The sequence below is a fragment of the Macaca nemestrina genome, chromosome 18, assembly GCF_043159975.1.
Source record: "Macaca nemestrina isolate mMacNem1 chromosome 18, mMacNem.hap1, whole genome shotgun sequence".
NCBI lineage: Eukaryota > Metazoa > Chordata > Mammalia > Primates > Cercopithecidae > Macaca > Macaca nemestrina.
In genome coordinates, this window is record NC_092142.1 from 81,072,911 (window position 1) to 81,095,605 (window position 22,695).

The following is a 22,695-nucleotide window of genomic DNA, read 5'->3' on the forward strand; positions in this document are numbered from 1 at the left end:
CCAGAGTTGGGAGGTGCATCATTCTCATATTCACAATGAAAAAAAAAAAAAAAAAGCCAGATTAACTTCAAATTCCTATCTTTTCTCGTAACTCACCAGAGAACCGAGGTCACAGAGCAATAAAACCTTACAGAGATTTGAGGAGAGAGGAGACATGTACCTCATTCACTTCCTGGGAGCAAAATTAAACCAGTAGTTCTCAGAAGTCCTAGGTACTTATCTCCAGACAGACAGACACACATACACACACTTAATTCTATGTGCTTCTTTCTATACTTAGCATTTAGAATAGAGTTCAGACTAGGAGATGGTGCCATTGGTCAGTGGTAAATTCTATTGGGCTTTACCGTAAGAAACTAATGGTTGTTTTTGACCTGTAAAAGGCAATTTCTTATGGTTCAATCGCATACATCACTATATTCTGACCAATGGCTGTTTTTTAAAGTTACTATTTGGAAAACAGTTATATTACTGAATTAGACTAAAATTGTTATTTGAAAGTACAAGAAAATATAAAAAGTATGTGAAAGCAGGTTTTTATTACAGAGCAACTTTTTTCTATTAATTCAATGCTTTAAATAACACAATACCATAAACTGACAATGACCTGGGAGCATGTAAACATTTAAGCCTGGAGAGGCATATTTATTCTTGATAAATTTATTTAATAAATTCTTAGAATATTTGATTCCAAACTGTATGTATGAATTGGCTTGACATAATAATTTAAATATAAACATAAGGGCAATTTAAACATTGGCAGTAATTTATATGAGTCAATTCAAGGTCAGTGACTGGAGAACTATATTATGATAAACCCGAGGTCAAAAAAACTTTAGGAAGCAGCCCTGTAAAAACATATACATTTGTAGATCAGGGGCTAAAAATTTATGAATGAATACCATGAAGCAAAGGATGTACAACATCCATCACACATCTGTTTTTTTAAACAGCATGGTTCCAAAATGATACATCTCTTTACAAAGTAAACGTTACAGTATTAATAACTATAGAGACGCTATCGGGATGAGCTCCAGATGCGCTGCTGACTTCCATCAAGCACCCATGGTCCATTGCTTAAGGCATCCATCTTAATCCTGGGGCTTTAAGAACATCTTCTTTGCTTTAATCGGTTTTATGTCTCCATTTTCATCTTCTTCGTAATTGGCATGGTCTCTCTTTCTGGCAAACTTTTTCCCAATTGTCCCCACCAAGGTCTCATATCTGTCAAGAGGATAGACAGCACGTTTAATTTCAAATAAAAAGGTAGGAATCAAACCTTGTCAAGAATATCAGACCAAATATGCAATAAAAAAGATTAAGAAAAAGAAAACTATGATTAAAAGAAACCATCTGATTTAACAATTTATGAACTTCTCCAAGAGTGATTAAATTCCTTGCCATTTTGGTGTTTGCATTACCCTAAATAAATTGAGATGTACATTTAAAAATACACATTTCCAGCAGCTCTGGAAATGGGCTCTCAACTGGCAGCCTGAGACAGGTCTGCGGCCCCTGCAGGCCATTAAGAGAAGGCTGATCACAGTCATCTTCCTACTAGGGGGACTCCCTTGAAAGCTGCCGTGGACTGTGGGGTAAGAGAAGCATTCCTGGGAGAGCCAATGAATGCTTGGTCCAGATTAGAAAGCTGCTGCGCAGGACGGTTACCTTCTAGCCATCTCTTCATCTGACACATCAAGCTCCACTGTTTCATCTTCGACTTCTTCTGCTTTGTGCTTAGCATTCATCTGAAGCATCAATTTCTGAAAAATACACCAGTGCTGACCTTCAGGCTAGAAAACGCTTGTGAAAGGAACTGATGTCAAACTTCTTTGAAGGCAGAGAAACTGAAGTCAAATAATCTAGAGAACTAGTTAAAATTGATAAGGGACTCTCTGTAATACTTGATATCACAATGGTCTAACAGAAGTCAGCTCTGAGTCAAAAAAATAGGCAAAGCCCCACTGGATTATATTTAGTGTGAATTAAAAGTGTATTTAAGATCATAAATCTTAGTACTAGTTACTGATATTTAAAGCAGGCATACTGCTGACACATTCCAGTGAGTGGGGGAAGAAATAATAAACTTTCAGATTTTCTCTGAACTTCCCCCACTCCATCTTTAAGCCAAATGGAAGAAGCACTAGTAGTCAATAATTTTAAATGCATCTCTTGGTGGTGGTGGTGGTGGTGCGTGGAGGCGGCAGCAGAAGTGGAAGGCTGGCCCTGTATGATGGAGGGAATCTGCACCTCAGCCCCACCCTCCTAAACTTTAGGGTGGATAATGCATCCCATGTAATATCCATGCACCACAGGTCTCTCCTTCAACTCTTTCACATAAACCTTTGTGATAATTATCCTCTGACCTTTCCTTTTTTTTTTTTTTTTTTAAATGTGTAATCTCTTCTTTAAAGCAAGAGGAGAAGGAATACAAGATGAGAAATCAGTCTCAACTAGTTTTTCTAAGGCTTAAAAGAGTGACAATAGTTCAAAACCTTTTCCTAGGGGGAGTGTATTCGGTGTTACAGAATCCAGTAATTACGGCCATTTGCTAACACCCATCCCTGCCCCCCATCAATTTCTGCGGGCAGTGGCACCTCTCCTGTCCCAGCGCAGCAGACGTACTGTGGAATGCTCGCCTATCCAAACCGTGCTCTTTGAACACCACATCTTCATACTCCCTGCCTTTTTCTTCCCTTTTTACCCCACTCTGCAGCCCCTCTCCTTCTCAATCTGAAGCTTAATTAAAGCAGGTCAAAGTGAGACCAGTATATATGAAAAACAAACACTTCTAATATAACACCTTAATTATCACACATGCCTCCTGCCACTCTGCCAAAAAAGCAGAAAAGGAAAACTAATCTAGAGTCTTTCAATAAACTGTGGCAACTGGCTTAGTTAACTGTGGCTCCTGCAGAAGTGGTTCTTAACTGGGGACGATTCTTCCCACCAGGGAACATGTGGCAATGCCTGGAAACATTTTTGGTTGTCACAACTGGGTTGGAGGGTGGGGTGTGTGTGTGCTGATATTTAGTTGGTAGAGAACAGAGGACAGGGATGTGGTTCATCATCCTCTTAAGAAAGCCACCACCACAAAGAATTATCTGGCCCCAAATGTCAACACTGCCAAGGGCGAGAAACCCTGACTTCGTGTAATATTTACAAAACTAAAGATTTATATCTCAAGTGTCCATTTGGTTCATCAAATACCTGACAGGATGGCTTTTAACATATGAGCCAGAGTTCTAATGAATATTTGTTAAATAAAGGTCTGCTTCTCTATCCTGGAGCAGAAATTCAAATGAATAGCTCAGTTATAAGGCAAATATTCGTTTTTCAAACAAACTGTCCAAAGGATTCATTTAAAAATCTACTTACAAGCTTGGATTAAAACTGTCCATTAAAAAGTCAAACTATACAATTCTAAAGTAACATTTTTCCATTAGAAAAAATACATTTATAGGTGCCAGAAAATAACTTTTCATAATAGCATCATATGAATAAAATCTTGACGTTCCTGTAAACGACTCAACTTGAAATTCTAATATTTACAGTGGCACTGTCAAGGGCTGTATACCCCTATATGAAATTATCTACTCACCTCTACCACAAAACTAGACTACAATGCCTGCAATTCTTTAAATAGCTATGGTGATATTTCAAGACTTGTTATTTTCTATATAATGAGTAGAAATGGTACTTGGTAGAGAAATATCTAAGCCCAATTATTAGCAGAAAAAAATTCAATTGGAAAAATTTTAAATTTGAAGCAATTATATTTAATACCTCAACCTCAGGATTAAATCCTCTGAATGACATTCTTCCATAGAGAAGATCTTCACATAGTAAGAAACTCTGCTCTTCTATTATGAAACTCCTAAATGGGAACATAGAAATAGCATTTCTCCATATATAAAGCACAACAAACAAAAGCCAAAACTGTGAATGAAAAAAATCAACCTATGGTTCTCAGTAGAATGAAGTAAAAATACAGTAAGATTTCTAACTTAGGGTTAAAAATAAAATCTGATTAATTTGGTCAGCAAAGGCATTACGAGACAAGGGCAGCAGGCTGGAGGCACAACCTCTCTCAAACACCACATTTAATTTGCATAAATACCTACATAATATAAAGATCTAAAGTATCTACAATAAACTTGAATTTGCCAAAGTTGAAGCAAAGTTTCTTTTGTGTTTACATCCCCTCACCAAAAATGTTTTTCAATTCTTTTTCAGAAAGGAAATAATATGTATGTAAAAATACACATACAGTATACAGTGACACACTACTCCAAATCATTTTACTAAAGTTTCTGGCATACTTTGTATTTTCTTCTCAGGGATTTCAAAAATTCCATTTTCTAATTATCAAAGTAGCACATTTTAAGGAACATAATTTGGAAAGCAGAATAAAGTATGAGTTTATAAACTGCCTGGAAATTCCTTACCAAGAGGTTAAAAAGGACTGTTAGTATATTTGAGTATTTCCTTCCAGTCTTTTTTATACTTGCATTTACGTTGATTCTTGAACACAGGTCTGAGCTGTGTGGTACACTTATACACAGATTTTTTTCAAAAAATTTCAATAGTTTTTGGGGAACAGGTGGTTTTTTGATTACACGGGTAAGTTCTTTAGTGGTGACTTCTGAGATTTTGGCCCCCACCAAATTCTTATTACAAATCCAGGATAAGTAGTGGGAAATCAGAGGCTTGGGCAGCTTTAACAGTGTTATCAGTCAGAGCTCTTAGCTATAAACACCAAAGGCTGACCCTGGATGACTTCAGCAGAGAAGGAATTTACTGTAAGAACACACACTGTAGGCTCTTCGTTTCCAAGGGGGACTGGTTCCAGTCCCCCTTGTGGATACCAAAATCTGCGATACAAAGGGCCAGCTGTACTGGGCATCTCAGAATCACCGGGAAGGCTGGAGGGGCAGAACTGGAAGATGGGCAGAAATAATGGTCGCTAGGTGGTTGCACCGAAACCAAAATCATGCTAGAGAATGACCCTAGGAAAACTGTTGCTGCTGCTGACAGGGCTGAGCACGACACCACTGACGGCATTGGGGCAGGCTGCGTTTCCCTGGACCAGGACATTACTGTCTCCTGCAGAATTTCTCTGCTGAGTCAGCACTTCATGACCCTAAATCCAAGGTGACATATCTATCTCTAGCCTGGCCATAAACCCTAAAGCATGGCAGGAAAGCAAACATGCGGCTTTTAAGGCTTGTTTGCTGGAGTAGGCTCTGATTCTCATGAAGATTCCCTCATCCAACAAACACTTATTAAACCAAACTGTGTGTATTAAATCAAACTGCGGAAACAGCCACCAATAAAAGAGCCTCAGCTGCGCATAGTGGCGGATGGCTGGAGTTCCAGTTACTCAGGTGACTGAGGCAGGAGAACTGCTTGCATCCCGGAAGTGGAGGTTGCAGTGAGCCGAGACTGTGCCACTGCACCCCAGCCTGGGGGACAGTGTGAGACACATGTCTCCAAAAAAAAAAAAAAAAAAGCCTCTGCTCTCATGGAGGTTACAGTCTATAGAAAGAGGGGCCAAATAATGAATGAAACATTTATATCACAAAATGGATGAAAATAAAGCAGGTTATTCCATCCCGAGCTGTAGGGGAGTAATTGGTATGGACTACCTTTCCCGCATCATAACTATATAAAACAGGACAAAATATAAAATGACTATGTTTAGATAATCAACAAGTCCAAGCATACAACTGTGATGCCTGGGTGAAGAAAATCAAATGAAGTGAGCCCCATGAATGCGGAGCTTTCTGCCTGGAGGCAATTTCCAGATTGTGGAGCAGGGAGTGGGAACTCACACAAAGCCCTGTCTTGCTGAGCTTAAGAGACAAACTGTTTCACTGGGGCTTTAGTTGAAAAAAATAAAGACACAAACTGAAGTTTGGGGTTATGGCGGTGGCTGGAATATCTGGGTGAGGATACCACAGAAAGGGAGCTACAGCATGGAATTCAGGACCTGCATATTAGGTTCCCTTGAATCTCTGGCTGACCATTAAGCTGCACATGTGCAGGATGAGTCTTCAGACTTGGGGGAAAAATAACTGCTGGAGAGATGATTTCTGGGAGAATACTTGCTGCATTAGCTTCCTGTGGCTGCTGTAACAAACTTAAGCTAACAAAATTGGTGGCTTAGAGCAACAGAAATTTATGCTCCTACAGTTCTATACAAAATTCAGGTGTTGGTAGGCCTGGGATCCCTCCAGAAGCTTCCACGGTTACAAGGCCTTCTGTGTGTCAAATCTCCCTCACCTCCTCCTTATAAGGAAAGGTGATTATATTTATGGCCCACCCAGATAATCCAGGATAATCTCTCATCTAAAGATCCATAATTTACTCATATACTAGCAAGGTAAATTTTGCCATATAAGGTAACATTCACAGGTTCCAGAGATGAAAACCTAGATATTATTCGGGGGACCATTTTCCAGCCTACCATACCTGGGGGCAAAAAAAGTTACCCTGCCAATTGTATGTTGAAGAAATAACAGAGCTTGCACAGAGCAAGGAAATGTCTGAGTTCTGCCTGGCCAGAGAGGAGAGAACAAGCTAAATACTCTGTGATATTTAGTAGAAAGGCCACAGCTTAGGAGTAGAGACAATTTAGCTCTAGGGTAAAAGCTACAAAACACATCCTAACAAAAACAAGCTGACTGGCATGTAAGTTAACTGCCTAATGAAACAAAATTCAACACTCTATTAAGAAAAATAACAGAATCCAGGTAGTCAGCAATGTAATGCATATAAATGTACAGCACACAATAAAAAATTCCTAGACATGCAAGGAAGCAAGAAAATGTAACCCTCTCATAGAAAGAAGAAAAACAATTGAAGAAATATGAAATCAGTAGAAACGGACTTTAAAACAGTTATTGTAAATTTATTCAAGGATTTAAATGAAAACATGAATGCAATGAAGAAACAAACAGAAAGCCTGAATTAAGAAATAGAGACTGCAAAAAAATCAGTTAGAATTTATGTAAATAAGGGAAAAATTTTTAAAAATATATTACTGAAAAAAAACTGAAGTGAAAAATTGGATTAGTCCTGTATCTATTAAATAAATGGAATTCATTACTAAAAATCTTTTCATAGAGAAAGCTTCAGATCCGGATGGCTTCACTGGTGAATTTCACCAAGCATTTAAGGAAGAAATAATTTCAATTTTACACAAACCAAGAACTGAGAAGAGGAGGTAGGAACACTTTCCAACTCATTTTACGGCCAAAACCAAAGACATTACAAGAACTCTACAGTCTAATATCTTATATAAATATAGATGTGAAAATCATCAATAAAATGTCAGCAAATTGAATTTAAAAATTTTAAATGTTACATACGAAGACCAAGTAGACTGTATGTCAGAAATATAAGGCTGTTCTGATATTCAAAAGTTGATATAGTTTTCAACACATTAACAAAATAAAAATCATGATCCTCTCATAAAAAATTATTTGACAAAATTCAACATCATTTATGATGAAAACCCTCAGCAAACTAGGAAAATAAAGGAGTATCTCTGAGCACTGATAAGGGGCATTCACGAAAACAGCACTTCGTGTGTAATAGAGAAAAAGTAAAGGCCTTCCCAACTATGATCAGAAACAATTCAAGGACTACTCTTGCCGTTTCTATTCAGTACTGTACTGGGTCCTTAGCCATGAAATAAATCAACAAGAGGAGATAAAACGTATACTCTCTTTTTTTGCAGATGACATAATTATGCATGGGAATCCACAAAAAACTACTTGTCAATGAGTGAATTTAGCATTACAGAATACGTCAATGTACAAACTTCAATTTCTACACACCCCTCCACCCCATACATACACACAACAAACAAGTTTGAAAAAACTCTATTTATGATAAATAAATATATGAAGTACTTAGAGATAAAAATGCAATAAGTAAAGAAAATTTTTTCAATAAATGTTAATAGGCACGGTGGCTCATGCCCGTAATCCCAGCACTTTGGGAGGCCAAGGTGGGCAGATCACTTGAGGTCAGGAGTTCAAGACCAGCCTGGCCAATGCAGAGAAACCCTGTCTTTAATAAAAATACAAAAATTAGCCAGGTGTGGTGGGAGGCGCCTGTAATCCCAGCTATTCAGGAGGCTGGGGCAGGAGAATCGCCTGAACCCAGGAGGCGGAGGTTGTGGTGAGCCAAGATTGTGCCACTGCACTCCAGCCTGGGTGACAGAGTGAGACTCTGTCTCAAAAAAAAAAAAAGACCACAGGTTATCTTATGAAAAACATGTCCTTTGATTTCTACCTCATGCTGTACAAAAAAAGTTAGAGGCAAACCATGGATAAAAATGTCAGCACTAAAACTACAAAATTTCTAGAAGAAAACAGAAAATATCTTACCACCTTGGCATAGCCAAGGATTCATTAGACAAGACTCATAAGGAATAAACCATAAAAGAAAAACATTAATAAAACAAAATTAATAAAAACTCATCAAAAGACAACATTAACAGGCTAGAAGAAAATATTCACTATATATATATAGGTGGCAAAGAACTTGTATTCAGAACATAAATAACTCCTACATGCACAGATGTATGTACGTTTTGTCTCAAAAAAAACCCTAGAAACACTGAGCTTGAGTTAATGATGTGCATGCTGTAATATTTCGGAAACAAATGTACTGATGTCTGCAACTTACTCTTACTGCATCAAAAATACAATAAACTGATGGATGGATAGTGGGATGAACAAATATGTGATATAAAATATTTTAAAAAACAAAACAACAACAAAACTTTCTCAATTTTATGGCCAAAATATTTGAAAAGGCACTTCACATATGGAAATGGCCCAAAAAGAAGTTCTTTAACATTGTCAGTCATCAGGAAAATGCAAATTAAAACCATAATAAGATGCCACTAAAATAGTTAAAAGTAAAAAGATATATAACTCCAAACTCTCATACTTCCTTAGTGAAAGTGTAAAATCATAGAACACTTTGGAAACTGGTCGCAAAATTTCTGTTAAAGTACAATTCGACAGTTACAAAAGAAATGAAAACATAACCAAAAAAACCTAGAATATGAGTGTTCATACCAGCTTTATACATAAGTGTAAAAAACCAGGCTGGGTGTGGTGGCTCATACCTGTAATCCCAGCACTTTGGGTGGCCTGAACCTGAAATCAGGAGTTCAAGACCAGCCTGGCCAACATGGTCTCTATTAAAAATAAAATTAGCTGGGCATGGTGGTGCATGCCTGTAATCCCAGCTACTCGGGAGGCTGAGGCAGGAGAACCGCTTGAACCCGGGAGGCAGGTTGCAGTGAGCTGAGGTTGTGCCAGTGCACTGTAGCAAGACTCTATCTCAAAAAAAAAAAAAAAAAAAAAAAAAGAAAGAAAGAAAGAAAAAAACCCCAGAAAACTGCAAACAATCCAACCATGAGTTCTTTAACATTATTAGTCATCAGGAAAATGCTAACTAAAAACCACAATGAGATGCCACTAGAATAAAATTAAAAAGATATCTAACTCCAAATGTTGAACTGTCATACTTCCTTAGTGAAAGTGTTGTAACACTTCTCTATTAATGACAGTCAATAAAACAATGAATAGATATACCGTGGTGTATCTGTAAAATGAAATACCACTTAGCAACAGAAACAAATTACTGATGTTCCAAAACAAGGATGAACATCCAAAACACTTCACTGACACAGTTAAGCACATACTGCATGATTCCTTTTTTATGAAGCTCAAGAACAGACAAAATTAATCTATGGTTTAAGAAATCAGAACAGTGCTTGCGTCAGAGCAGGGGTGAGACTGATTACAAAGAGGGATGAAGATCTTCATGTGGTGATGGCAATGTTTCCTTGATAGTAGTATGGTTTACAAAGATGCATGTACTATCAAAACACATACAGCTGTAGACTTAAGTGCATTCCACTGAATGCAACAACTACCCCCACCCCCACACCCGCACACAGCAGTTTAAGGGGAGATAGTGAGGGCAGACTAGAGGAGAGGTGTTGTCTTTGAAAAGAGTGGTCTGGGTAGGCCTCTTGGGTGGGGTGACATCTGAGCAAGGACCAGGAGGCAGTGAGGAAGCAAGATATGAGGATGCCCAGGTGAAGAACATCTGAGGGCCCCATCATAAGTGGGGGCCCTGAGAAGGGAATCTAACCGGCCTGAGAAACATAAAGCCCCTGCAGCCGGAATGGAGAGAATGCAGAGTAGCAGGACGTCAGAATTACTTGCATGATAACACTAAGATGTCGTCTTTTACTGTGTTGACATTTGCAGACTGTGCAAAAGCAACTCTGGGTGAAATGAAATCTTAGCATGAGTGAAAGCAGCAGTGATACCAGACTATCCTGGTAGTTACATTCTTCACAGGTAGGTCCTCACAGTTCAAAGAAAAATGCCAGTTTCACATTAGGATGTTCTTGATGATACAGCACAAATTTATTTTTATTAATCTTAGCCCTCAATTACTTTAAAAAATATTTGGCATACAAAATTGAAACTATATATATAAGATACTTCTTCATAGTCAAATAATCTAACAGCACTTGTGTGACTGAACTGAGAGATGAATTAGACACCTTTTTTCACTGTGACACTGTAACTATGGTTTTGTGGGTTTGGGTTCTTTGGCAGACATTTTCTTGAAAATAAAGTGAACCTGACACTTCAAGGGGAACAACTGACACTATTTATTGCCAATAACAAAATTCAAGCTTTCAAGCAAAAGTTAGAATTCCGAATAGCTTTTATCTGTCATCTTGGGCTTGATAGCTTCCCAACACTTAAAAGACTTTTCTGATGAAATCGACAGTGATACTAATGAATGTGATTTTTGATATTGTATAACAAGATGAGTTAACATTGGGAAAATCTATACAACGCATTTTCCAAATGACAGATGCATGATGTTAAGAAATCATATATGGGTAAAAGATTAGAATACAAGACAGACCAAGACATGAAAAGTTCACTGGTGTTTTCAGATTCCACATTGCAATTTACTCTGAAGAAACTACTACTGATTGAGTTTTGGAGTTGTACCAAAAAATCATATGAAAAGGCCATTGAACTACTCCTCTCTCTTCAACCGTATCACCTGTGTGAGGGTGGCTTTTCTTTATATACTTCAACCAAAACAACATGCTTTAACAGGCTGACTGCAGGCGTTCAGAGTCCAGCTGTCTTCTAATATGCCAGAATGTTAAAGAGATTTGCAAAAACAGAAAACAGTGCCACTCTTCTCGTTAAATATTTTGTCTTAAAAAAGTTATTTTTCATTAAAAATGTTAGGTAATGAGTTTGTTTTCTAAATGAATATTTAAATAATTCAAAAAATTTCTTATATAGTAAATATTGACAAATATAAACCACACAAAACACTCTCTAGGAGTTCTAAGTAACTTTTTTTTAAGATGGAATCTTGTTCTGTTGCCCAGGCTGGAGTGCAGTGGCGCGATCTCGGCTCACTGCAACCTTTGCCTCCCGGATGCAAGGGATTCTCCTGCCTCAGCCTCCTGAGAAGCTGGGACTACAGGCACATGCCATCAAGCCTGGCTAATTTTTTTTTTTGTATTTTTAGTAGAGACGGGGTTTCACCATGTTAGCCAGGTCTCAATCTCCTGACTTCGTGTTCTGCCTGCCTCGGCCTCCCCAAGTGCTGGGATTACAGGTGTGAGCCACCGTGCCCGGCCTAGGAGTTCTAAATAATTTTTATAAATGCAAATAGCTTCTGAGTTCCAAAACTTTGAGAACCACTGTGATTTTGGTTCCTCTCTCACTGGCCCTCTAGTCTAGCCAGCACCTCACTTACTTCAGAAATGCCTCTCCCAGAGGGAATCTAAATTTGGGCACAGAACTTGCTGTTCAGCTTTTTCTACGAACTTGGGATACCTTCTCAATTGCCCAATCTTATTCCTTATAGAGTGAGCAGCTGATGAGACCTCCTCAATTCCAAAGTAAATCACCTCTCTAGGGAAAACACCACACATCAAAGCTTTCACTTAAGATAAATGAGGGACCCAGAGAAAGGCAACCTCCAGAGGCCAGGACTGGATTCAGAGCAGGACTGCTGGCCCCTCAGAGGTCTTTCCCACGGCTCTGCACTGACACCGTAACTTTAATATACAAAGGAGTACAGGTGTTTTGTATCTACATGCATGGTTTTAAGAATTAGAAAAATTAATTATAGAGTTGGCAAGCAAGTGAAATACTTCAAAACGTAACCGTTTTTATATTTTAATTATCCAATTTTCATTAATGAGGTTCTATAATTTTAGGGCTAAAACACACAAAATGATCTATTTCATAAATTTCGCAGATGAGAAACTACTGCTGAGAAAAAGCTGCACTTGCCTAAAGCCACAAACAGCATGGCAAAACTCCAGTTAGAAAACCCTCCCTCTCAGTGGGTCTCACATTCCTGCACATTTTTTGAGTGAGGCACTAACTGCCTGTTTGTTCTGGGCTATCTTTGCAAGGATATCTGCATAGCAAGCAGCCTTGAAAAACAGTCTTCCTCTAAAGCAAAGGGCAGATTTGCTCACTGTCCAGCATAATGCAGATGCCTCTCTTGGGGCTGAAGGCAAGTCTGCTTGTGGTCCATTACCCAGAGTTCCAGTTTTCTAGGCTCAGGAGATCTCAGCTATGATGCAAATCCACTGGGTTCACAGCATCCACCTGGGCCACTTAATGCCATCCCTCATAGGACTTGGGGACAAAAGAGAAATGATGCAAACTTGATGCTTGGGCTGCTTGCTGTGCAGTAAGTCCTTTGTCTCTGATGGTGTTCAGGATACACTACCCCCAAAATATGGCATCTTGGCATACTGAAAATTTTATGTTGAAGGAATCTGAAAAATGACGTGCAGGTAGGATTTTCTGCCTGTCCCCTGAAGCAGGTCATAAAACTCACATGAGAGGTGCCCTCCCTACACTCAGAGGAAAGCAACATCCTTATCTCAGAAGAAGAGACACAGAGGGGAATGTGAACAAAAGACTTGCTAAGTTTCTCCTGGTTTATTACTCTTCACTCATACCCCTTGGTCTTATCATATTTCTTCACAACTTTCTACTCTTCATCAAACCTAACATAAAAACACTCAGGTTCAACCAATTCTTCAGTCTTCATTTTCTTATGAAGGCTCCTGTGTCACCTAAAACTTTTGTGAAATAAAAGTGTACACCTTTCTCTTGTTAATCTGTCTTTTGTTACAGGGACCCCAACTAATGAATTTCAAATGGTTGGAAGGAAAGGATATTGTCCCTCCCCTACATCTCAGACCTAGAAGGCTCCTATCTTCCACCAGCATCAGTGGAAGTGTGGCAGGCTAACTTGTTAGTTTCAGGTCCCTATAGCTTCTGAATTCAAATACACCACAAAATACAAGCATAAGACGCACAATAGTCAAAAATACTTCTTAAACAACTTGCTACGGCAAAGGGGTAATAAAACTGCCTATACCTGCACACTCTTACTGGACCATATCCTTGGGGGAAAAACAATATGGCAATACATAGCAAAATCTTTGATCTGGTAAATTTCACTCCTAGGAATTCACACTATATCGGGTTCCCTGGAAACAGACTCTGAGACAGAGTTATATGCAGAAAACTTAGCAGGTAGTGTTGTTCAGCAGATGCCCTTCTAGAAAACAGACAGGAGGACTGGGCAGAGGGAGAAGATGATGTGCAATGTGGCTACACTAAGGCCTCAGCCACATAGGAGAGCTCTGGAGTCAGGAAAGTCCTTCAGTTGTTCCAAGTTGAGGCACGGCAGCTAGATCATCATTCCCCTACACAGTCTAGCCACCGGTTAAAGGTGTCCTCTGTGAGGCAGTGTTAACACTGAATAGTCCTAATTATCTTCACTGAATTACAAACTGATACGGCTGACATTAAAAACGGGAAACTTGAGACTTTCAGAGCATAGACACATGCAATCTCCAACTTCACAGAATAGTTCAGATTAACACTAGCAAAAAAGGATGCACAAACATAAGACAGTAGAAAGGAATGGGCGTACTTCATATACTGAGGTATAAGGAAAAGCACACAACGGCGACAATCACTGTGCTTTACGCCTGGCGCTATAGTGACTGTTTTACATATATTACCTCATCTACTTCTCGGAATGCACTGGACAGGTACTATCTATCATCATACCCAATATACAAATGACACAAAACAGGTTAAGTAACTCACCCAAGGTGATAAGTAAACAAGTGGCGGAGCTGGGCATCAAACCCAGGTCTGCCTGACTTCAGAGCCCATGTGCTTAATCAACCAATCCCTTCCATGATCTCCCTATTTAGAGTGTTAAAAACAACAACTACAATACAACACATATACCAAGGATATGTCATCCATTTACCCCTCCAGACTTACTTCCCATCTTCAGCCCTGTTCTCTGGCCTGGGAGGCTGACTTGAATGTAATGCACGGAAGGGCTCCTTTGCTGCCAGGTACCTGGCTCCCTTGCTAGGATGACCTTGGGCTGGCTGTACCCTTGAATAGAGGTAGCAGCTCCTGTAAGGTGCTCTCTCTACACAGCTTATCTCCAGATTCAGTAGCAGCCATTCCCCACCCACCCCTTGACTCTGCAAGCTCAGGTGGTAATCACTCCCACTACACATGCTAGGAGGTACTGCACTGTCCCGAGGGGCTCCCCTCTGCCCCACCAAGACCTTGATAGTCTCTCCTCAGTCTGAGAGTGTCATCTTTTTCTGCCAACATCCTGAGCTGATATACACACCTATACATAAACAGGATGCTGAGTAATGGCAAACAATTATTATTTACCGTCCCAGGAAGAAATGTAAAGGTCATTTTCTGGGAACAATATGCTGTATTTGGGGGAAAAATCTGGAAACAAGACAGAAACAGTCCTGCTCTTTCAATAAACAACTGGAAGGAACACTTTGGCAAGTTGAGTTAACACATAAAATTAAATGATAGCTCCTCAGCAGCAAAGGTCCCTTCCTCCCCGTGACCCTGCGTCTGGCATTATCTTCTCCCTCCTCACCAACATCATGCTTCCTCCAAGAAGTAGAGAAAAAAAGTACCTTCCCCCCATCCCTCCTGGTGGGACATACTTTCTACCTTTAGAGAAGGGTATCTAACCTTCAAACAAGGTCCAGAGCTCAGCCATATGAACAAGGGAATATAACACTCCAAATCAAAGCCCAAACATCAGGTACAGGATGGAAAGACATAAATGTGCCTCAAGATAGTGAGCAGCATCTTCAGTCATTTGAACAAAGTTTAAGTAAAACTACCACAACACAGAGCTTACTAATGGTAAGGAAAGTATCCGGGAAAAATGAAAAATAGCTTCCAGAAGGATTCAGCTAAATTAATGGATGAAATAAATCCATCACTCCTTCATTCAAAATTGTTGACCAGGCACCAGCCAAGCTTGGGGCCAGAAACCGTCTACCCCAGCTTCAGCAGTGACTAGCTGGGTGAACCTGGGCAAGTTACCCTCCCTTAAGCTCAGTTCCTCAACTCCAAAGGGGACAGAATGATAGAAGGCAGCTCCTAAGTTTGCTATGAAGATTCAATAACTAAGGATGTAAAGTGTTTAGCCCAGTTCCTGGTACACACTATAGATTCAGTAAATGTTAGTTAAAATGGATGGTATTACAAGTAATAACAATTTTAAAAAAAGAAACAAAAACTCCTGACCTGCCTTAAAATGCTCAACCTAATGAACTCTGTAATTGAAACAAAACTGGAGAGGTCTGAAGTACACACCTAATCTTTAGAACTTAAGGTGATAGAGAGAACATTATAGCTTCCCTAAAAGGTCTGCTGTTACTATCAGAGACGTGGGCTAGGTTCCTTTATTCAACGTAAAAAAGGACAATATGATAAACAGTGGCTGGGAGGGGGAGTAGTAAAAATGTATAAATCCATGTACAACTTTTATAGGTTTAATATTTTTTAGTTGTGCTGCTAACTCAATAAACTGAACAGAAACTATTTCATGGGCTTTATGTCACGGGAATGATGAGTTAAATTTACCAGGAGTTTCCTTCTGAACGCCCCAACCATTGTCAGTATAAATTTGAATAAACCTACTCTTTTTCTTTAAGCTCTGGCAAATCCAAGTACCAGTGTTCTTCACTAATGATTTTCTTTTCTTCTTCTTCTAGTTGTTTCTTGGTTTCCGAGTCCAGTCCCCTTTGCATAAACTGTGAAAACAAACAAAATCAATGTCAGAAACTTTTCCCATTTTAGAAATGAGGAAACCCCAAATAATTTTCTTCTATGTGCTCTCCCTCATTTATCTATGGAACCCATCTCAAGATTGAGGGTTGGGGCAAGTGATCAAATGGTTTAGCTCTACCCTTCTAACTTTACACTAAATGATGAGGGATTGTGTCAGGGCATGAGAAAATGCACAATGTATGTTTCCTCCAAAAAACTTAAGGGCTAAGACATCACATTCGAAGGTCTTGCGCTCACCCACAGAGCCCACTGGCTTTGGCACCTGCTGATCTGGGGTTGAAATGCTCTTCTTATCCTCTTTCACCTGGCCAACTCCTCGCCCGTCTGACATAGGTAAAGCTACCACACTTCTGTGAGTGCCAGTAAAATTAGTGTCTCTCTCCTAAATGCTTCCAAGGCTCCTCCAATAGACTCACCACATCTTAACTTTTGAGCATCTATCTCTTCTGGAGACCTTAAGGACTGGGTGTCAGGGTCATCTCCTTCATCTATCCCAATATGATGACTGAAGCACAGTAAGAGCCCGATAAATGTAGACAGAAGCAAAGGTACGTCTATAAGTCTGCTCTTCATTTTTATTTTTCCTCTGAAATGCTGCTAAACTCTTCAGCTGTTCTTATTATCAAATCTGCAGAAACTTGACTCAAAATATGGCAGTAAATAACAGTGCTGCTGCCAGTCTCTCATTAGCATGAATACCTGTATTTCTTCAGGGAATAAGTGAACAAACTTAAGAGGCTAAACACAGCAAAATGATAAAATATCAACACTGAAGAAAATAAAATATGAAAATACCCAGGAGCCTCCTAGCAGTTAGGTTTCAGGTTCCACTGGTTTCTATGTATCCCCATTTCTTTCCCTTATTCAGTTCCCATATTTCTTTTTTTTCGAGACAGAGTCTTGCTCTGTCACCCAGGCTGGAGTGTAGTGGCATGATCTCGGCTCACTGCAACCTCCACCTCCTAGGTTCAAGTGATTCTCCTGCCTCAGCTCCCGAGTAGCGGGGATTACGTGCCTGCCACAATGCCCAGCTAATTTTTATATTTTTAGTAGAGACGGGGGTTTCACCATATTGGCCAGGCAGGTCTCGAACTCCTGACCTTGTGATCCACCTGCCTTGGCCTCCCAAAGTGCTGGGATTACACGCGTGAGTCACTGCGCCCGGCCCAGGTCCCATATTTCTTCTCCTTCTATTCCAGCTCTTCCAAACATAAGCCTCTTTAGGCATAAGGGCTTTAACAATGACTACTAAGTTAAATGAAAAAAACCTTAAGAATGTTCATGAATAAAATAGTCATGTGCTGCAAAATGATGTTTGGTCAATGATGGAACCCATATATGATGGTGGTCCCATAAGATTACAATACTGCACTTTTACTGTAACTTTTGTATATCTAGATATGTTTAGATACACAGATACCACTGTTACAACTGCCTACAGTATTTGTACAGTAGCATGCCGTACAGGTTTGTAGCTTACGAACATCAGGCTGTACCATACAGCCTAGGTGTGTGGTAGGCTACCCCATCCAGGTTTGTGTAGGTGAACTCTATGATGCTCTCACAATGATGTAATCACCTAACAATGCATGTTTCAGAATGTATCCCTGTTGTTAAGTACCACATGACTGTGATAACATCAAGCACTGATGATAGTGTGAAGAAACTGCACTCAAACATTGTTGGTAGGAAAGTAAATGGTACAGCTACTGTGGAAAACAGCGTGGCAGTTTCTTAGCAAACTAAACATACACTTACCATATGACCCAGCAACTGTCCATGCAAAGTGAGCGCATGTAAAATGGTGAAATCTGAGTAAGCTCGCTGTCAATGTCCTGGCTCTTTATTGTATTCTAGTGTTATAAAATGTTGCCGCTGGGGGAGGTGGCATGAAGGATGCACGGGATATCCCTGTATACTTTTTGCAACTTCCTGTGAATCTATCACTATTTTAAATAAAAAGTAAAAGAAAACAAGTTTGCAGACTAGTGTTTTGCAGTCCTCATCCATTTTACCTGTGCCTATATCCTCATCCCAGGAAAGAACTGTAGTTTCTGGAACGTGCACACTATACTTCCCGGTCCTTTTGCCTTTGCGACTTAACAACATGTTTCCATTTTCTGTCTGGCAAAATATTTACTCTTTTAGGCCCACAGCATGTGTCCTTTGGTAAGACTTCCCTGGCTGGCATTTGGCTTGGCTCTTCCCAGGCCTGCTCCTATAAAGAAGCACCTTCCCAAGACAGCCTGATAAACACTGGATTATTGTTCACCATCGTGCTGCTTTGGTGTCTCCCAAGACTATGATTCTGAATAGACCATGACTCTTGTTCATCTTGTATCATTGGTACTTAGGCGGCACCCTTGGTACACAAGAGCTCACTCAATGAAGGTTCTCTGAATGTAAATGAACCTAGACTTGTCTTATTTTTCCAGACTCTCTTTCTGGGATGGTTTTTTTTAAGTGCATATACCTCATTTCATCACTAATATGCCTCGTGGTAAAACTCATCAATACCACCCAACTGCCCTTATTTCTTCTATTTAGTCATGTACCTATTCCTTTGGTATACAAAATAGCCATATACATATGTTCTGTACACAAAGAAAGGATAGAACTCCCTGTGAATATGAATCAAGCACCTCCAGACTTAGGTAGAAGTTCGATTCTCCTACTCTAGGGCATTTCAGAACACACTCCAAAACCAGTGAGGACTCACAGCAGGCAACAGCACAATATGGTCCTCAGGCTAGATGTCCGTTGTTGTTGATACAGCCATGGTCATCCTGTCCCAAACAACACTGGCAGAGCTGAGGAGTTGTAACAGAGACTGTCTGGCTCATAAGCCCAAAATATTTATTATATGGTCTTTTACAGAAAGTTTGCCAAGCCCTGTTCTAAAAGTCTAACAGTACTAAAATCACAAATAAGCACCCTTTCTACAACCATTCCATACTGGAAGACCTTCCATCCACATCTTTCTTTTTCTGCTTCCCATCGGGATCATCCTGCAATGGCTGACCAAGTCAGAGGCCTTCAAGTGAGTCAGGATTAAATCCTCAACCCTCTCATACTTGCCCTAAAAAGTGGTCCCCAGGGATGGGTTTCCTGGAAGACAATTTTTCCATGGGTGGTGGAGAGGGGAGGGGTAGATGGTTTAGGGATGATTCAAGTGCATTACATTTATTGTGCACTTTGTTTCTATTATTATAATATGTAACGAAATAATTATACAACTCACCATAATGTAGAATCAGTGGAAGCCCTGAGCTTGTTTTCCTGAAACTAGACAGTCTCATCTGTGTGTGATGGGAGACAACGACAGATCAGGTATTAGATTCTCATAAGTAGAGCTCAAGGTAGATCCTTCATAGGTGCAGTTCACGGTAGGGTTTTTGATCCTAGGAGAATCTAGGATTCTGCCACTGATCTGGCAGGAGGCGGAGCTCAGGTGGTAATGCAAGCTATGGGGAGCAGCTGTAAATATAGATGAAGCTTCACTCGCTTGCTGCCTGCTGCTCGCCTCCTGTCGAGCAGCCCGTTCCTAACAGGTCATGGACTGGTGCTGCTCCGTGGCCTAGTGGTTGGGGACCCATGTTATATAGGACTTAGCTCTGGTTAAGGCACCCTAAGTGCAGCTGTTCCATGCCTTCTCACAGTATACTCTTTTCTATCAGTATAGATAGTGTCTCCTGCTATCTTGCCAGTAAGTTTTTTCTCATCAATGACCAAAACTGCTAAACCAAATACAGAATCTGGGTGATCTTTTTCCTTCTCCTTTGCTTCCAATGTCCAGTTGCGTCTCCCCATTTGGTGGGAGTGGACACTTGTTTTAAGTTAATTTCTTCCTTCTTAGTTGCAACTCAGATATTTAGTTTGAGCCTGAGTCACCGAGTACATCATCTGGCTTATTCCAAGAGCTAAAACAACTGCTAAAATCTTTTCAATATCTGCTTGGCCAGTTCACTCCACTTCTCTGAAATTAATGTTATTACAAATCATAAAATCAAAAGCAAACTCTGTTAAGATTCAAATTTTCCTAATATGCATGAAAGTGCTTGACAAACTCTAAGTTATGATGTAATTTGTCCTGCATCCTCATTCACCCATTCATTCCTAATTCCATCCTAGCTCAACTCCATTCAAATCTTGCCCATGTAATGTTTACTCTCTTTTTTTTTTTGAGACAGGGTCTCCCTCTGTCACCCAGGCTGGAGTGCAGTGGCACCATCTCAGCTCTCTGCAGCCTCGATCTCCCAGGCTCAAGTGATCCTCCCACTTCAGCCTCCCAAAGAGCTGGGACTACAGGTGCGTGCCACAAGGCCCAACGAATATTTTGTATCTTTTGTAGAGATGAGGTTTCACCATGTTGCCCAGGCTGGTCTTAAAACACCTGGGCTTAAGCGATTTGTCTACCTCAGCCTCTCAAAGTGCTGGGATTACAGGCATGAACCACTGCGAATGGCCTCTCTCTCCAATCTTTCAAAACATTATGAACGCTTCCTTCCTTCTTTTGGAAATTCGACCTCTTTAAACATGACATGTAACAGTTTGCTACCCTCTATAAGTAGTGCTCAGTGACAGGCATCACAGAGTAAGTAACACAGAGCCAGGGTTCTGGAGCAAGACTGCCTGAGTTCCCGTCCTGTCTACACTACTTATCAGCTGTGCGACTTTGAGTAAGTTACTTATTTCTGTTTCAGTTGCCTTAACTGTAAAAAGAGAGTTATTGCCTGTAGTCACCTCAAAGTGTCATTATGTGAATTGCACAGGTTAATATACGCAAACCCCTTAAAACATTGTCTAGTACTATAAATAGTTGCTATTTTTTTTTATACTGTTCCCCGTGTCAATAGCTTTCCATTGCTCACAAAATAAAGGAAAATATCCTTAATCTGGCCTCAAATTTCCTGCACGTTGTGACCACTGCCTACTCTGCAACCCCATTTCTTAGTACTTGCCTTCCAGACATACTGAATTACCTCTCATTCTTGGAAATCTCCATGGTTTTCTTTTTCTTTCTTGCCTCGTGGACTTCTGAACTCAGGTTTCTCCTAGTTTAGGACGCTGTGCCTCCCACCCTCCCAGGAACCTAAAGGGACCACTACCCCGCGAGAAGCTGGGTGAGTTCCCAGGGCTCCGGCGCTTCTACCCTCACTGCACTTGGTAAGCTGTACCCTGACTGCTTGCTCCTGTGTATGCGAGCTCCCATCCACCCGTGGGCCTCCTGAGAGTCGGCCTAATTCGTAACCCGGTTCCCAGTAAACAGTGCAGAGCAGGCGCTAAGTGAATGAATGAGCACGACAGCTGGAAGCCCTCTGAGGCCCCTCTGGTGTCCCTCGTTCGCCCGCCGCCTCGGCCCTGGCCAGGTCGGAACGATCGGGTGCCCCTACCGCCCGGCATGGCTCTCTCAGTGTCCCCGCACCTTCATGCGCAGCAGATTCTTGGACAACTTTGTCTTCCGCTCGGCCGCCATGGTGGCTTCCGCCCAGCGCCGCACTCCGGCCCGAGCCTCACTGCACATGCGCGGAGCCGCGTGCGCAGCTGCGTCGCTCTCGTAACGCGCGCCGCCCCGCTCCGCCCCGCGGCCCCGCCGCTGCGTGTCGCGCGCCGGCGCGGCCAGTCAGCGGGCGCTTTGGTGACTGAGAGGCTGGGGTAAGCGCGCGGCGCGGTGGCGCGGGGATGAGCGCAGCAGATCCCAAAAAGGCCAAAGTCAGAGGAGGACCCAGAGCCTGGCTTCCCCGAGCCGGGGGCCGCCTTCCCGGGACGTCGGCCTGGCCCCCTCGGGGACCCATCCTCGCTCAGGGACTCCCTTCCTCAGAGACTCCCTTCAGACTCAGTAGTCCTCGCCAGCCTCACAGGTTTGCGTCACGCGTGCCACCCGCCTGGGTCTGGTTACCCACGTGTATTGTTTTCCTAACGTGGATGGCGGGCTTCCTGTGTTCTGGGTCCCTGTGCAGGGGCCAGGTCGTTTGCTCTTCACCAGGACCCTACGAGTTGCTGCTTTCCTTACAGCAGCCCTGAGTCCCGGGGAGCGTGGCGGGGGCCACCCCAGGCGGGCTGGCTTCATCCCCGGGCTGCTGCCGGTGCGTGTCTGGCCGAGTGATCCCTGCTAAACAGAAGAATCTGAAGAAACTGCAAGGGATGGAGGCAGGGATGGGTGCCAAAGACACCTGAATGAGAAGAAGGCTTGGTTTTGATCTAAAGAATTGAAAAGACCAGCCTGGGCAACATAGTGAGACCCTATCTCTACCAAAAAAAAAAAAATAGGTGGGTGTGGTGGCACGGACCTGTGGTCTCCATTACTTGGGAGGCTGAGGCTGGAGAATCACTGGAACCCGGGAGGTTGAGGCTGCAGTGAGCTGAGATCCCACCACTGGACACCACCTTGGGCTATAGAGCAAGCCTTTGTTTCAAAAACAAAACAAAAAAGAATTTT

At 41.3% G+C, this 22,695-nt stretch overlaps 1 protein-coding gene across 1 annotated transcript; it reads right to left on the reverse strand.

Moving 5' to 3' along the window:
• Positions 1–520: 520 nt before the first annotated feature.
• LOC105491201 (M-phase phosphoprotein 6) lies at positions 521–21,797 on the reverse strand. Its single transcript, XM_011757376.2, has 5 exons — positions 21,682–21,797; positions 16,107–16,219; positions 3,787–3,877; positions 1,669–1,763; positions 521–1,224 (listed from the first exon to the last, which is right to left on the reverse strand). Exons 1-5 carry the CDS (start codon positions 21,778–21,780, stop codon positions 1,092–1,094), a joined length of 531 nt encoding a protein of 176 aa, XP_011755678.2. The 5' UTR covers positions 21,781–21,797; the 3' UTR covers positions 521–1,091.
• Positions 21,798–22,695: the final 898 nt, after the last annotated feature.